Below are 18,936 nucleotides of genomic sequence, written 5' to 3' on the forward strand. Positions count from 1 at the left end.
GCATGCACAATCTGCTTCTGATGGAACGATTTGAAACATTCATTACCTTGTCCATGGTTTTGATTCTTTTGGTCAGCTTGAAGGAGAGCTGAAGAGACAGCTTCAGCATCGCTATTGCAAGATGAGTAGCTTCATTGCAGCTTAAGGATTAATACACTCCAAATTGAAAATTATGAAAACTAAATATTTCCATCATTTTTTTTAAATATCCTCACAGTTTTATCTCCCACCTCCCTCCAGAATCATCAAATCATCAGATGTGGGACATTGAAAATGAATAACAATACATTTTATTTTCTTATTTTATTTTTTCTTTCTTTGCTACATAATATGGTATTTGTCTATTTTTAGAAATTCAACCATAGGTCATGTTTTCTGTCTTGATGTTCTTTTTAAAAATAGATAAAAAAAGATATAATAATGATTTGTATTATTAATTGAGCCTAATACAATTTTTTCTCTATCATGTACAGAAGCCATACTCTATGTCTTTTATTGGGCTTTTCTTTATACATATATCTATTCAAAAACATAAAGAGAGTCGTCCTTTCATTGCATGGTGTGTCTCTTACTAAGAGAAAATAAAAAGAAACAAACATTGTAGACGGGAATCTTTATATAAGAGTGAATTCTACTATAAATTTCTCAAATATCTCTAAGATTTCCTCTATCTCAGGTAAGAAAGATAACGTCTCCTTTTCATATTTAATAACTGATTGGAAACTTTTAATAATTTTGTTTCCTTCGGGATTTAATTGAGAACTCTCCATTATAAAGCTCGTTTTAACCACAACAGAAAATCTTGATTTATATTTGGTTCTATAGATATATTTGATTGAAGGCCTATTTGTCACTTTGGGAAAGTGATTCATTTCTATATAATTATATGCACTTGTAAACAAGTTTCAATTACTTAAGTCAACAAAATTTCAACTTTATTTTGCCCTTGGATTAAAATGAAGTTCACTCGAAGAAACATCATAAAAACTTTTATTATGCAACTTTTCCGCATTTGATACCTACAGAGTGCTTCTAGATTTTGTGTTATTTTTCAACTTAAAAGATCAAAATAAAAGAAAAACAATAAAATATAAGTTGTTTACCTGTTTTCAGATTTAAAAAAATAGTTGATTTTTTTTATATCTTTTTCTGAATTAAATAAAATACTTTGTAGGTACAAAAAAAAGAATGAAAAATATACCTTCTTCCAAAAAATTGTAAGTAATATCTCATTTCTGAATACAATGATTAAATGATAGTTTTATGTAAAGTGAAATTCATAGTACAAAAGGAGTTCATAAAAAAGATAATATAATTATAAGGATTTAAAATTAATTGCCAGCAAAAGTATTTCCTATACATTTATTAAACTAACAATATTTATTGACAGTATATGGAATGTTGCTCTTTGTAGGCTATAACAACAAATATTTATGTTTATAAAGGTCTTGTTTCTCGAGGTAAAAGCAGTCAGGAACTCATCATCTAAATCCAAGTGCAAAAAATTAACTGACTTGGATTGTCAGTTCTAAATGGTCCTACTTAAATAAAGATTATGCCGATTTTTTCATAAAGAATTGAAAGTTTATAGAAAAAACCCATTTTATTTTTAGATTAAAAATATATTTATTGTATCTTATACGAATCATTGATATATTATAACAGGACAATTATAGACCGTATGAGAATAATTGCTCGAAGTTTAGTGGATATTACCAATTATAATTATAAAAATTAATCTCAATTTTAATATATTTCATTTCGAATGTTTTTTATTAGTATTTATTCACTTATTTAAAATTAATATTTCAACTGTTCGTGCCTATAAAATATTCATAACTTATTACAATTAGTAAAATAATAAACTTAATTATATTAAAATTCGAAACATTTTTTTTTAATGATTATTGAATAATTATACCCATTTTGTAGGAGTTATATTCAAGATAACTTAATAAATATTTGATCTTTCGAATGCTGGAATGTTTTTTTATTAATTTTTATTACCTATAATTTTCATTTATATAAGTATTTCATTTCAAAATATGGCTCTGACTTGAAATTTTACTATAAAGATGGGATTTAAAAAAAAGCTTCATATGCCAAACCTACAGCAATGGAAAATTTTAATGATCATTTTTTGTGTTTTATGGCTTACATACCAATGAAAAATGTGGGATTTAGCCGGTGCATATTGTTATTTTTTAATTAAAAATGAATATTTAAACTTTGAACCGCTTAATATATCGAGAGGGACAATTTTAGAAAGCTTCCTTACGACTCTAAGTAAATATTATTTATGTTCTTGATTCTGACAATCAGTTTATAGATTTAATCATTATAATGCCAGATATTTTACTTAATATATAACACCAGTTCAATCCATTACGTCCATATTTACCTTATGGCATGATTTTATGCCTTCATCGCGAAATATGAGTAATATTACGAGTTACCTTGCACATCATAACCTGTGTTTCATTTCATATCTAGAGGAACCAACAAAATCCCAAATTTATGGTTGGCTGTGACCAAAAAAGAAGAACAAAAAATAAAATTTTAAAAGTGGCCCTATATATAAGACATGTATTATCACCTGTAAATATTATAATTTTATTGATTTTTGAAAATTATACATCTTTAAAATAAATAAAAATGAAATATGCATAAAAAACAGATTTAACCACATGTTCGTTCATAAAATAATATATATTTGGGTTCTATAGAGCATTGAGTCTGTAATTCTAAAATTCTAAGGAGAAATATTCTTCTATGAAAATTCCATAAAAAATACGGCAGATGAGCTATGTTGTAGTTCTAATGAGGAAAATTATATTTACTGTGGCTGAAATGGCCATGTTGAGCTTTTTATTTGTTTTAGATTTTCAAAGTTTAATATAAAATATATCTATCGGTTGATTATTTGGTGGTAATCCATTTCTACCGAAATAATTGGTTTCCGCCCTAAAAAAATCTATATCCATGGAGTCGTGTGTCATAAATACTTTTTAAAGAGAATAATTACTTATAAAAGGATATTTTTTTACACATTACATAAACATTAACAAAGCATTATGGCCTTAATTAATGTTTGCACACGTCTTTGTAATTACAAATTATATATTTAATATACTGATAACTTGAATTATAATTACATGAATGTGTATGAACATGTATCAAAGTTTTTCTTAAAACTTTATAGGATTATGTACATTTTTTGAACACACAATATTTTTATGTTGGAAAAAGCTAAATTTAAGAAAACAACCAAATGGTTAAAGCCAAACAAAAACCTATTAGTTCACTCTTAATGGGTCATAAATGTTGTTTACTTATATTAGCTTATAAACAAAGAGATAGAGGGGGGCGTCTTGCAGCAAAATAATGAAACTCCCTGATTGATTATATTATTTATTAAAAAATATAGGTATATGTTACTTACATAGAGGGCGCTGTGAATATTCTTCTCAGTTAGCACATTTTTTTTAAATAACGAGCTACAAACAGCCCCACCTAGAATACAACAATACTATTAACAGTCTGAATCATTAATTCCACGACTGTTTGAATTTGAAAACTGTCCAAGACTGTATATACAAGTGTTGTGTTGGTCCTTATTTAGGACGGGGTTCATGTCCCACTTGTAAGTCCCTCAAAAAGATAAAAAATATCCTTTCTGATGTCATTGCAGGGGGGGAGGTCATTTTTTTTTTTCATTTTATATATCAAATTGTTAAATAATATAACTAATTAAAAATATAATATGTCAGTATTGTAATTCATATTAATGAAAACATGAATACTTTTTGCAAAGTATGTTCATTGCTTATAATTCATATGCCATATATCTTATTCGGCTTAATAAACCATCGACATTTTTAGGGAAAATCCCAAGGACCGACAGTTAAGGAATCTTCCGAAGGATTGATAGTCCTCAGGATCGGTCCTAATACTGGACTGAATAAATTAAGAATGACGCAACACTAGTCCGTACCACAAAGTATTATTTTATTTTTTTGTATGTAAGGCAAAACTCAATTACCGTTAACTATCATGATACCATCAACTACAAGGGTGGGCAGAAGTATCTGAATAATAATTTCAATTAAGATTAAATAATAGTAGATGGTATTTTAAGACATAAGTTATAACATATGAAATTTAAATTGAATAATTAGCTGATCACCCTCCGTATTGATCACCAACTATAAACGGGACATAAAGGCTAAACAGGCTTCTTCTTTTTAAACAGGACATGTTTTCTTCACAGAGACCTTTAGGGATCTTAAGAAGCTATGGGGATGTTCTCAGGTCTCACCACAACTAGAAATCACACAGGTTAAAGTCAGAGCTTTACGAAGATAATGTATCAGCTTTGATAACGTCATGGAACTAGCTGTCGAGGTAATGTATGTCAGTCTTGAATAACATTATCCTAGTATCTGGAGCTCAACTTGAGACTGTTGTCAAAAATGTGAGCTTGCATGACATTCCCGTCACTGGTGATAAAGCAAAATACCATTCTCTTGGACGGAAACTTATTCTTCATCACAGGAGGAACATTACTTCTGTCCTCTGCCAGCCAGCGGGCATTCTTTGGGTTGTAGGCAGCGTCCAAGGGGAAGTTTAACTCATCACTGAAAAGCTTTATGATGCTGGGGTTTGATTTACAACTTGGTGGAGTCTCTTTCCTCCTTGCAACCTTCATCATTGTGATAAAAAGGTGATACCTTCCCCTCTAGTAGCACTTGAAGCCCAGGTCGTACATTATGGCCGTAGCCACTGTTCTCCTTCTGATAGACCTCCCCCATTCATGAAAAGCCATTGAGATGCCAGGATTTACTTTGATGAACATCTTGAGCCCATCCAGGAAAGGACCAGTCAGCATTTAACTTATTGTGAGCCACATGAGGAATAACAAATCGACTTAACCGCCTTCAGTCGCTTGCAGACATCATAGACGGGGCTCTTCACATGTTTTGTGACTTTATTGATTGCCTTAGCATCGTTGTCAGCCTCAAACAATTCTTCAATGTCTTTTCGTCAGTGCGTACGTTTGTCTTCTCGCTGTTTCATGTTGAAACTGAAAAGATTAAGAATAAAAATAAAAGCTGTTGTCTTTGGAGAGTACTTTTAGGTGAAGTTAGAGCTTAGACTAGATTTTAAAATAAGGAAATTAGAAATAGGTCCGAATACTACTTCCTACCCCTGTACACCATGCTTAACATATGTTGAAGTGTGATACGCTCGAGTTTAATTATTAAAGATCAGGGATCCGTATTAAAACGACAGATTTGATTAAACTAAATGTATTAGCATTTTATAGGATTTATCTTTTAGTTATGATAGTATAACAGTAAATGACTTTTTAATCTATATACGTATAAAAATGTCAGTATATATGCCAAGTCCAAAATTATCCAATCCGGACTGAACGAGATATTGTTGTAATCAGTGGGGTAACTCAGGGGAGGGGTGCACTAGGGGCCTAGTCTGAGTGTGCTCCCCAATTGAAGTAAAAGTATAAACATTTATTAAATTTACTCTAATAAAAACGGCATAATTGACCACATTATTGTGATATAAAATGATGTATATTTAATTGTGCTTCTACACCTATAATTTTTCTTGTGTGTGATAATAACACAATTTTCTTTTTAAAAATTAAAAACATTTTTAATTTTAAAGATAAATAAACTTGCAAAACTTTTTTCCCATTTCTCAACAGAATATATTTTACATAAGAATTACGTATGATTTTTTTAACCTAATCTAATTTCGAACTTTTGATTCCATTTTACAAATCCTTATTTTTCTTGTGTGTCAATTATTATTTATTTGTGATAAATGGGATTTTGGGAGAGATTTGTACAAGGATTATTAAAATAATTGGTTTTTTTATTCACTTATGAGAAAGGTTACATCATTATTTTATAATATGATTGTTTCTAAAATGAAAATAAGTAAAAAATTAATGTTTATTTTTTTTTTTAAATAAGGTTATTTTGAAGTTTGTGAAGTATTAAGTGACTTAATGTAAATTTCTCAAAACTAACAAATGATTGCTTAGAGCTCCAAACATCTAGGTTTGTTTATATAATCCCATAGAATTTTCAGTGCCAATGGTCTTAATTAAGTATTATAACATCAAAATCACGCAACTTTAGCGTTAAATTAATGCAAATTTAGCAATGAATACTCAAGAGAGTCTATGGAACACTTTTAGAAACAAAAATCATTTTAAAAATTTTGCTTAAAAATCTACCAAAACTCGTGACTCACAAATAAATAATCTTTTTTTTTTTTTAATTGGATCACCCTAACATATATACAGAGTGAGGATTTTAAATCCGTAATAAGTTTAGACCTCAACTTCTTTGCAATCCTCAAATCTATGTTTATGAAAGTATGATTATCATATTCAAGTGACAAAACTGGAAAAGAAAAAAATACAAAATCCTTGGGATATTCAACGATTACAAATACCATGCTCCCATTGTTATGTGCTTCCATGCTGGGCCCACGCCCAAGGAGATTTTGAGTATACAAAGCTGCCCAAATCAACTGTTTACGATGTTTCCAAAATTTCAAGGAGTCTGATGGGACGGGACCACATGTAAGGAAGACTCATGATCGTTCTGATAGATAAAAAACACACTCCATAATTCTAGAAGGCCCTCCAGGACACGATTGATAACTAAATATGTCTCCTAGCTCTTCAGATCTAAACTCCTTCGAATACACTGTGTGTGTGGGGGGGGGGCGTCTTTAATAGAGAGTCCAATAAAGGTGCATATAACACAATTGATTGATTGTGGATTCCATTTTCGAGGCAGTGGTTGATGATGGACTAGGAGTTCCTCATCAAGGCCTGTCCCAGGTTTAGGGCCAGGTTGAACGTTGTGCTTAAAGCTGGAGGTGGTTGGTTTGGTTGATTGACTTCACTATGTAATATCAAAATATTTTTGAATACCGGAATAAATAAATTGTAATATATATTGTCCCTAAATTTTCCAGGATTTAAATTGTCACTCTGTATATAGGTTGTGAAGAAGTTCTAACTTGGTTATGCACATTGCATAAGCAACAAATTGAAAATGAGATAAATTGCGAATTTATAGAAATTCAGGTGAGGATAATTGAATATTCAGTAGATCGGTTATATTAATGGTATAACTGAAACTATTTTAATCAAATCTACTGATTAATAAAAGGTATCCCTAAGTACAATATACATCATTCAAATCCCCACAATTGTATTACAAGTAAATACATTATAAATAAGTAATTTGAATGCATTAAAAAGAAATGATAACATCATTGTACAGTTCTTAGTTAGAAGAGCAATGCTTTAATTGAAGAAGACGTTATGAGACGTACCAACGATGATTTCTAAAATCCGCTTATACAAGTTTCAACTTGTACAAAGTTGCAACTTGTACACAACTTATACATATGTACATACCATAATATTAATTTCGGTAGGAAATTTCTCGAATATATAATGTGATTATTATTTTGTTATGTTGTTTAAATAGATTATGTGTTTCGGAGATTTTTTAAATCCCTTTTGTAGTCAAAGAGAATCCAATTTGTCATTACAAGAATCATGAAAATCAATTTGGATTTATTTAAAAATGTAAAATACGTAACTTAATGCAAGTAATCCCCTTCATTGGTGTTCTATATTATCATATTGATTTAATCATTTGAAAAGACATCAGTAGGTTTATTTCAAAGTACAGGGAAAATCAGATCCCTCGAACCTGAGGATATAAGTCAATATTGAACGTAATAATGAATAAGTAAATAACTTTCTTATTGTTCCTATTACAATCATTTTAATGTCATCATTTCGTTTTTTTGTTTTTTTTTTCATCTGAAGGATATTTGAACTGAATAAGGGAATAAATACAGGGTGCATTAACGATTGTCAATAATGTATATACTTCTATTTAACAACTCACACTTTTTTTAATGGATTTTATCCATTTGACTACTAAGCACAGGAAAATATCTTCTTTGAGATCATCCAAACTTTGCCGAGGAGAAGAATTGGAGTCCCTCTATATTCACTAATTCGTACGACCAGATTTTCCACCCTTACATTCCTTTATCTCACCGCTGATGTGATTAAAAGGTGTTGGGGGCTCTAACAAAGCTCTTCGTATAAATGTTTCCATTCACAGCCTTTCTGATTACCTCTGTCATTAGGCTTCATTTCTTTGGCTAGTCACTGCATTGAGATAATTATGAACTACTATATTTTACACTTAAAACTTGACAGAAGTTGCCATTTATATGTATATTTTGCACACCAACTCGACTCGGAGGACAGCCCAAAATGTTAATGACCTCATTTTGATTGTAAACAGTCTTTAGATGGACGTTTAAAATATAAGCAATATCATTTTTGCAAGGAGGCCTGAGATTCTTTTTTGTTTTCCTTCCGGCTCTGGCATCATTCTCCATAAATTGTAATGCATTGAAATGAATAAAAAGAACACAATTTTAGTTTTACATAGAGGTAGAGTTTGACTCGTTACAACTGAAGTAGAAAAAAAACTACTTTATAATATTTTGTAACGAGCCCTTGTATGATATGTCTACTTTTGGCAATCTATTTGAGTAATAAGAAAAAAGTTGAGATAATTCTAGATATTTTACTAAAATTCAAAATAAGGGATGGTATTTTACTGCTATTCAGGGTACTTAGGCTCAATGTTCTCCGCCTTTTTTTTTCTGTATCATTGCTCAATGTCTCATCTAATCAATCGTCCATTAACATATGTATCAAACTGAAAAACTGAATATTAAGACATCTAAATTAAGAATTATGGAGGTACACTTATTAATAGGCATGGGTGGTTTCGGATGGATTTTTTTAAACCGAGTAGACACGCATAATTGAACGATGGACTCAGGTCTAACCGTGTATATTGATACCCGTGTATAATTTCTAACAACATATACATGTTATATGAATTAAAAAAAACCTTTTAGATGTACAGAATAATGTACTAATTCAATTAACAAAGTAATGCACCCGATGAATACCAGAAAAGAGTGGGGATTGACAAATCCTCTTTTTGAAAGTCTATAACAAAGAAAATTAGGATTCTATACGTAATGTATTCTCATAGAAGCGCCTCTAGCTGCTTACTTTCGAATTGTTTCCCAGCTCACCTGTTCCATGGATGATGTCAAGTGATAACTAATCCTTTGTGTACTTAAGTACTCATACAAAAAGGAAAATACTCAAAATTATCCGTCAAAAGGGTTTATTTTATGAAAAATACACTGTTAATAACACAAGGGGTGGGCGTTGTTCCAAAAATTCAAACACCCATCGACCTCAAAAAAAAAATATTTCTCTCTAACCCTGCGGATGTCCCTGTAACGGGTCCCAGCCAATTAATAAAGATACGAATACATTACATTCCGGGTACCTGTTTTTGCAAATAATACGTGGATATTTTTTCATTGATTTTCCGGGTACGTTTATTCCCTAGACCCATCCTTAATTATCCCTATGAAGAGGTCATCACTTGTTTTTAATATTATCCGTTCACAGGTACCCATTTCACTTTGGGTACCCCTTTTTATGGATAATATAATTTTACATTTATGTTCCAGATACAAATCCACGGGCAAATGTACTTCTTGGACACACCCTTATAACTTATAACACTGTGTAATGGTATTTTCAGGGATATTTTTATAATCACCATTTTATATTTGATTTTGTCTAGAAACTCCCGAAAATTGTCATTAAAATCCCTAAAAATTAGTTTTTTCATCCGACTAAGGGATTTTAAACTATAAGATTTTTAATCAAAAATAAGTTTAATGCGAACAAAAGAATGAAAATCTATTAGGATTTATTAATGTACTTTCCACATAGGAAAGTACATTAATAAAATGTTCGATTTTAGTTATTATTGAGCTTGATACTCATAAAAAGAAATACTTTTTCACTCAAAGAAACCTTAATATTCTTAGTTTATGTAAAAAGTGAATACTTTTGTGAAGTACTCAATATTTTATATTTAAGTTTTTCTTTAGTTCCAGGTTTTTTATTTCTAGTATTTAACAAATCACAAGAATATTACTACTCCCTCACAGTATAAGTGTTCACGTTTAACCACTTTTGCATCTTTTTTGAACTTTTCTTAGAATTTAGAAGTACAGTCATTTTCACTCAGAATATCAAAATAAATAGCTATTGACAAAACCCATTTTCTGACTAAATAAATACACAAATTATAAATTATTTGTTTTATACTTAGTAAAAGATTTAAAAACTTTTTCTTTAAGACAAATAAAGAAATAAAATTGATTGGGCAGTATAATACGTACATTATGATTCCCAAAATATTACGAAACACAATAAGAAATGTATTTTAGTAGCAACGAGCTTGTGAATTCAATAGGTACTTGTGGTTAAATTTTTTCTATGTAGCAGTTTTTAAAAATAATGACACTTTTTTGAACAAAATATTTATCTTTGATGACCTGATTAAAAAGTCATATTTCTGGATGACCGCCTTTTTAAATATGACATTTTTTTATTTATTATTAAATATTATGATTTTTTGCGAACAACCTCTGTCATTTGCTCAAAATATAATGAGTTTTACGTGCATTACATCAAATTTCGTTAGGGGAGGCATCTGCTCATCGGAGCGTATTGCATCTACAATTTACTTAGCTTCACTCCATAACTATAAAATATAATTAATTTTTTCCGTAAGATTAATTTATTTATCATAAAATGTATTTGCTAAACAAGTCATTTCGAAGTAGTAACTGCCATAAAAACCATTACCTTCCAATTAACGAAAAAAATTATTCGTATCCTTGTGTACATGTTTTGTATTCTTAATTAATTATTTATTGTTTTGATCGATAGAGACAATTAATAACACATAATTAGTATATAAGCGAGCCCATAGAATACAATCAATTGTTCATATGACTTCTTCAGAAGTCTATAAGTTTATTTAATCCATTATTGTCTTTGTTGTAATAAACTCCACATAATTCAAAATAGATGATCGATGGCTTCAATTTTTTTTCATCTCTACTATGTTTGTTTATTTTTAGCCCAGAGTGAGGAAAATATACCATACAAAATGAATCAATTATCAAAAAAGGAACTTGGATTCTTTTTCATCATAACTGGTCTGGTAATTCTTGCAAAAATAGACCTTGTACAAGGTTCTCAACGTAAGTAAAATACTCTTCAAATTCGTGTATAAACTCATTTAAGAATGCTTAAGTTAAAAAAACCACATAAGCAGACCATGGGCCAATTTTGGCCAGTGGATTAATTTTGTACGATTGGTTTTCTTTGTTAAGTAAACAATGTGTATTACATTAAATAAAGTAGAAAGCGGAAAAAATGTGAATAAAATATTTTTGGATGTCAAAGACCATTGCTCTATAGCCTCGAAAAGACTTAGTTTTGATACAGAAATGAAAAAATTACTCATTTGTTTCAATCAATAACTTGTTTAATATATATAAAACACAATTTTCCGCTATAAATATGCAGTACCAACGTAAACTTAGAAGATGTAATTGAAATGAAATAGTGCTCTATCCATGTCGTCGTTAGGAAAGTGAAAATGAATTCATTGTTTTACTTTGGATAAATTAAAACATGTATGTACAAGCAGATTGCACAAGATAAAAGGATAAATTACTTTTTACGCACCGAATGTGCTTATTTTCATTGTACAGGTCCGTAATCACTAGGGGGACTGGACTCCCAATAATTTTTTCAGTAGTAGTAATTATAGGTCTGATAATGGGAGCTATCCATAGTCTCCCCAACCACCCAAATATAAAACCCTGATTACAACAATGTTCTACGCATCATCAGTATCAACAATGTAAAAAAAGATGGCGATAGCTACCAAAAATTGGAAAGTTGATTTAAAAACTGGATAATAAATCAGATATAGGAACTGGAAAATCCAATCATTGGAAAGTGTTTCCCCCTTGAACTGTGTAAAGACAATCTTTATGACAACTCTAGATAAATTATCGTTCGTAAAATTAATGACCCACGCGATCACAATATAGTTTGGACTTAATCGAAAACTGTTGAAAGCCACTTGCTTAAAGTGCCGGTCTTATAACGAAGTTGAAAAGCAATCAAAGCTGTCAAAATAATATATTTAGGTAAACTTTTTTTTGGTAAGAGGAAACTGGATATTTCTTCTAACAATATAACAAAAAAAAATTTACAAATAAATGTGTTTAAGCGTACACGGAAATTGACCGTCATATACTCACTTATTTGTAAATAATTATACCTCAACATACAAACATCGATTAATCAGCTTTTAATAAATGCAGCATTGCTTTTGCTTTATATTGAAAACGCAAAAAAAATAATAATAATATTTTGTTTTTTTTATTATTAGAGATCTACTTATAAGAAATAACCGAATTGAATTTACGAAAATGTAGTTTTCTAAATCTTAGTATGAAATAATAAAATATTTCGTTAAAAACTTTTCCATTTTTTACCAAATGGTGCAATAGGGTACATAACACATAGACTTAAAAGTCCCAAACTTAATAAAAAGACACGTTTTTTTCGTTCTAAATTGGCTTTTTTTAAATTATTATTATTTTTTTACTCGCTTTATGAAGCAGAGTCCCCATAACACTTTTCAAACCATTGCTCAGATTGAATTGTATTTTTTTCCATCAAGAAGTAGTGTAAAATTAAAGCACAAAATTGTTTTTAATCCATATTTTTGGAAATAACAAATGTCGCGTTACATTTAGCACAATAACTCACATACTAAAGAACAGATTCTCATGAAATTAATTAATGTCTAAGAAAGATTAGACACATCTCTATATATAGTATTAATTTTGTTAAAATTCTACTGTTAATTAATAAATTATATCTTCTTGATTTAAAAAAATTCAAAGTGTTCAGATTTTAATGGACCACACGGTACAAGGAAGTTTTTTTTCAACAAATTCCATTTGAATATGTCCTGTCAAATGTTGTAACAGGCCATGATGCTGGGAAAGGTTAGGTTTAAAAAATATTACAATTGTTCCAGGTCTCAACTAAATGATAGAACAATGTTTTTTGACATCCTCGTAAAATCCGTTTGAACATATGCATGTGAAGTGTCAATATAACAGTAAACTCTGATGTATAATAAATATTTTAGACTCCCTATGTGTAAAAACTTCCCATATTTCAACGCTGAATCATATTTCACATGCTGCCTGCGGCCTGTAGTTTGCCCACTTCAGGACAACCCACATTTGCTAGGTTTTAAATCGTAAAAAGCGTAGCTTACAAATAATTAGTCCTAAAAAAGGTAGAATATCATTTAAGGAGCAGAATTTAATGCATTATTTTAGTTAATTGATGAAGTTTGACCAAAAAAAAAAAAGTTATTTACTTTTATTTTAACTTGCTACATATGTATTCAATCCAAACTATGTAAAAAGTACGATACTTTATTTGATTAAACGACAAGACCAAAAATTAATTCTTTATGCTTTATTAAATGTTCATTTTAATTTTTATCTGTGCCAAAATCTTGATGAGAGAGAATATTAATTTAAAATTGTCAAATCCTTTGTTTTTATAGGTTCGAAAAACAATCGAGATTTAATGAAAAAAACAGAACTTGGAATTTATCCGTGGTTTTTAATTCAATTTTCATTCGGTAATGACACAAAATATAAGCGAATCAAATCTCAACAATTTTGCAAGCATTAGCTCATTAATGGCACAGATAATACTTAATTCATTCATTAATTTTATTAGGGCTGTTTGGTACTCAAAATGGGACTCAAAATCAGTCATGTCTCAATTATTGATCTTTAAAAAAGTTCCAAATTTTAAAGAGCTTCTCAGAAAACATCATTTTCTCTAATATTATTAAAAATGGGAAAATTGTCCAAATTGTGATAGAGGACGTATCAAATATTATTATATAATATGTCGGGTGTGAATTTTCAATCTTTACAAAAATTAACCTTCTTTCTTGAGATACTTGGTGAAAGCTATTTTAAAAAGTCTTAAATACAAAGAACTCCTTGATGAATCAGCTACAGTTTTAATTACTTGCATTTTTATCCAATCAAAGATGAGTACGGAAAGAGACTACAGAATTAAGATATCGGCACTCCTTTGTGCGGGGAGGAGTTGTCAAGTAGAGACTGCTTACCAGGTGAGAGTATCCATACCCACTGTGGTTGCAGTGCAGAGGATAATGGAAGAGAATAATAGCATGGAGAAGCGTTCAGGAGGTAGCAAGAAGAAAATTGATAAAGAATTGACAAAAAACGTTTTGAAATCAGACCCAACCAAGTCAATGGAAGCTCAAGCAACAGATATGAGTGCGGATGAGAAGACAGGGAGGAATCAGGTGAATAATCTTGGCGGAATTCGTTAGTGAGGGTAAAGAGGCCACTTTTTACACACATATGGCAAAGGTAGTCCAAAATTTTCTCAATAATAACATGAACTTCTAGTCCTAGGAGATGTGGCCCAAATACAACCCATACCTCAAACCGTTTGCCTTCTGTCTGCACATTGATTCTAAAGTATGTAAAAATTCATCACCCCAATATAGACACCTTGAGGACCACCGTTGATGACGTCAACTTTATAAAGAATTTCTGCAATTACTTCAGAAGTAGACTTAAGGCCCTCATTGAGGCTTAGGGAGGTTACATTGAGTAAATTAGTCATTTCAATTTATGAATATAATGGGGTTTTTTAAGTTTGATTAAATTCGGCATTTTGTCTCAGAAATAGGTATATCTGATGGAAGTTATTACATTCATTTTTAAAGATTGAAAATCTGCACCCTGTACATAGTGCTCCTTGCTCGTCGAATTGCTTAATTTTTTTATAAATAGAACGAAATAAATAATAAGAGCATTAATATCTTCCTCTTACTAAAATATACCTTTTTAAATCTACGTTCACTGCAATTTGGACATTTTTTCCCCATCCCTAAGAATAATACTTTAGTACCTCAATTTACCAATTGTATTCCTTCAATAAAAACTCAAGTACCTTTCATGCACGATCATAGTTTGTCATATCCACGATGACGTGATTTACTAAATTTTCTTCTTTGAAAGAGCTTTTAGATCTAATTCTGACGCATTCTCAAGATTTAGAAAGGGACATGAATATTTTGTGACCGATACATCCCTAATTCTTATAATATTGTATTTTATTTTTGTTTCCCATTCAATTAGAGGCACTATTGAATGATCCTCGATTTACCAATTGTATGACAAATACAGGAGGGCCTGAAGATCCAAATTTTGTTAGTATTCTTACAAAATGTTACTCCATAGCTGGACGGCCTAGGTAAGTGTCATTTCAATAGTTTTATGAAACTTAGAAAATATTCTTCCTTCAAATAGATTTGGAAAGAGATCATGGAATAACCAAATATTTAAACATATACGATCCAGAGAAATGGACAACCCCATGAATCAACAGTCTCCTTCGTCTTCCCAACCCATGTCTGTAATGGAAGAGATCCCAGCTCAATTTATGTATCCTCTACCTTATTCAAGGAACACCAATGACTTTACAAATTATTAAATGTTGTTATCCCTATCATAAGTAACCATAAATTTTTACAACCTCTATGTCGATTCTGCTATTGTGTTTATTTATGTAAAATCCCTTTGTTTAATTAAATATATTTGTTGAATTCTACGTTCATGAGTATTTGTTTTGAAAAATCATCACTTGAGTTTCTTTGAAAAACTTTCAGATTGCTACGAAGATTTATTTCATTATTAGCCGATCATTTTTTCCCACATATACTTATTTTTTTTCATTACTCTCTCAAAAATACCTCGGATTAAACAAAAAAAATATATTCGAAAAAAAGGTCATTTTTTTTGTTAGAACCTTTATTTTATTAATTAAAATTGGTATACATATGTATATATTCTACCTTTATTCATTTCAATCATGTCTACATAAAAAAATTAAATATATTTATACTTTAACGCGAGTGCGTACATCAAACAATTATATACAGTTCTATTTTTATTGGCCTTCCGAATTCACTTAATAGTAGTGTTGGATTCGAGTTATAACTAACGAGTTTGGTTCAGTTCAAGTAAAGGCATAAGGGATAAAGATAAGATGGATTTACCTTTTATATGATCTGGGTCAGATTGGCTCTTGAGACTTAAATATTTGAGTACGCGAATTTTTGAATCAATTTCCAAAACCAAAATTAGACGGATACCTTTTTTCGAATTTTATGAGCATTTTACACAAATAACAGAATGTATCAAAATAGGATCCGGATTACGGTTACATATTATCTTTTTTTAAGATCCATAAAAAGTTCAAGTACAGGATGCCAGGTTTGGATCTTTTCGGATAATACGAGTTTACTTATACCGTACATGAGTACTTCGGATCCGGATTCACGATCCGTCCTATCTCTAATAAGGGAAAAAAATTATTTTTTATTGAATTGAGTAAATTTACATAAGTTTAACAATTAAGTCCGTTTAACTACTGCAATACGACAGTCAGTTACTATTAATCAAATAATGTAGGTAATTCTGGGCCTGAATGAACACATTGAGGGCCATATTTATAAGGTAGTTCCAAGATTTTTGATCTGCAACAGCATATTATAAAGCTAAATATGAAGGCACCAATTTTTTTTTTTTTTTTTTAAAATTAAAAAATCAGAAAGTAATTTTATTTTAACACAAATTTTGTCTTGAAAAAATAATTTTTAATTTACGTTTTTAAGTTTGTGTTGTGACTAGTGTTGTATTTGTCCTTATTTATTGGGTCTAGTTCAGTCTTAGGACCGGTCCTATCTGCTCTTTGGACTGTCAATTATTGAGATCGGTCCTTGGGACCAGTCCTTTAGACGGGCCTTTAACTGTCGGTTCTTCGGGAATTTTTCATAAAAATATCGATGGTTTATTAAAGTAAATAAAATATATGAAGTATTTATTAAGTAACAATAAAGTTTGTTTGTACTATAATGAGATAAAAAAAAAAATTCCATATATCTTGCTAAAAATTTTTTTTTATCATTATAGTACAAACATATAAAATTATTACTTATTTCTATAATATATTCAATTATATAACAGAATAATTTATAAAAAAGGAAAAACACTGACGTCAGGAGGGATCGATTTTACCTTCTTTAAGGCCCAACAAGTGGGACTGGACTGGACAGCGGTCCTCAGTGCTAAATAATGACCGACACCATACTAGTTGTGAAAGACGAGGTGAAGTAGACACACTCCATTAAAAGAGTTTCCAAACGACCAAGAGAATGAAAGAGTGACTTGGAGGAAATAATTTAAATATTAGGTTAGGTACGGTGCGAAGTTGTACCACGATTCAGTTCGGTACGTTTTTAACCTTGGTGCTATACATATCCGTGTCATCACATTTTAAATTTTTTGATATTATAAAATTTTAAATATTCTTTTTAATTAATGGATGTAGATAGTGAGGTAAGATTTTAATACATAAACATCCTTTTATATAAGAAATAATTTATGTACTTGTTTATAAAAAAAGTTATATTATAATGACTCACAAAATGATAAAATACAACCCAATTGACGAAAACCTAGTGTTATGGTCGAGGGAAAATTTACATAAATTTCCCAATTTTCTCCAAGTTAGCTTCACGATACCTTGCAACTACAGGTATATTTGTATCTTGGGAAATATTTTTTTTTACAGCCTGCAACATTAGGATTGCTAATCAGTTTATTATTGCAAATATGTAAACAAGCTCGTCTTTTGTAAAAAAAAAAAAAAAAAAATTATTCAAATATTGGAAGGGTTAGAAAGTGACTTTTGTATTTATGATGCAAATTACGGAGACTCCCAACTTTTTATCATGATAGCATATTCAAAACTTATTTTTAGTTGAAGAAAAATGGAAGATAAAGAAGTTGTATCGATACATTTATACACTTTAAAATAAAAAAGTCCTATCTAGAAATTACAAAATTATACTGGAGAGTCAATAATAACATTTTTTCCTCTCTAAAATTTATGTTATCGCTATTAAATATGATAGTGTATTTGCCGGGTGGGACATTACAACCCTCAACATTTACAATTGAATTATTGTAGGAAAATATTATATTTATATATATATATTATGTATTGTTAAAATAATTTATACTAATTATTAGCAACAATTGTTTTTCCTTTTGTAATCAATAAACTTAGTTTTTTCTTAAAACATATCCCTTCTTCACTTATAACTAGTGTTCAATTCCTAGATATTTTTCTTTGAATGGAATCCCTAGCAACATAACTTTAAAATTTGGAATCCAGTTAGTAAATAATGAATATTGTGAAATTAAAATATTGTTTTTATATTTTAAGAATAAATAATAAATTTTAAGCTAGTCTGACCCATATATTCTCAATTTTCATTTCTTCATTTTTATGAGTATTCCTAATAGTGGGCGTGTCGTATTTTTAGAACCCTCTAGTCCTGCTTTTTTATATTAAAAAAAATTATCTAAATATTATGATGCCTCTTTAGACATAATTTACGCTCGATGCATAAACTGCATCATTTGCAATGCATATATCGTTAAATATTTAAACCAATATATTTTTCAATAAAAATTAAACGTTTAATTTAATTAATCATAAAATGAAATAAATTTTATATTATTAAATTTTCAAAAGTGGGATTTACCGTGAATTTTTGCGTTGCGTAAATCCCCAAAACTCCCGTTTTCCCAAGAACAAACTTTATTTATTACAACTAAAAAAAATATTCTTACATATTCTTTAGGGTAACATGATCAGAGTAGTCATTATTTGAAACATGAACTCGATAGAATATTTTTAGAGCAAATCGGCAATATGGAAAATTATACAAACGAAAAAACTAT

At 29.8% G+C, this 18,936-nt stretch overlaps 1 protein-coding gene across 2 annotated transcripts; it reads left to right on the forward strand.

The window, feature by feature from the left end:
* The first annotated feature begins 545 nt into the window (after positions 1-545).
* On the forward strand, positions 546-16,057 carry LOC121115019 (uncharacterized). Of its 2 annotated transcripts, XM_040709162.2 has the most exons (5): positions 546-676; positions 11,107-11,229; positions 13,635-13,712; positions 15,262-15,376; positions 15,433-16,057. In XM_040709162.2, the coding sequence occupies exons 2-5, from the start codon at positions 11,136-11,138 to the stop codon at positions 15,614-15,616; spliced, it is 471 nt and encodes a 156-aa protein (XP_040565096.1). In that variant the 5' UTR covers positions 546-676; positions 11,107-11,135; the 3' UTR covers positions 15,617-16,057. The 2 variants fall into 2 exon arrangements, with proteins under 2 accessions (XP_040565096.1, XP_071743477.1); XM_071887376.1 differs by lacking the exon at positions 13,635-13,712.
* The last annotated feature ends 2,879 nt before the right edge of the window (positions 16,058-18,936 follow it).

Source organism: Lepeophtheirus salmonis, chromosome 3 (assembly GCF_016086655.4).
Source record: "Lepeophtheirus salmonis chromosome 3, UVic_Lsal_1.4, whole genome shotgun sequence".
In the NCBI taxonomy this organism is placed as follows: Eukaryota; Metazoa; Arthropoda; class Copepoda; order Siphonostomatoida; family Caligidae; genus Lepeophtheirus; species Lepeophtheirus salmonis.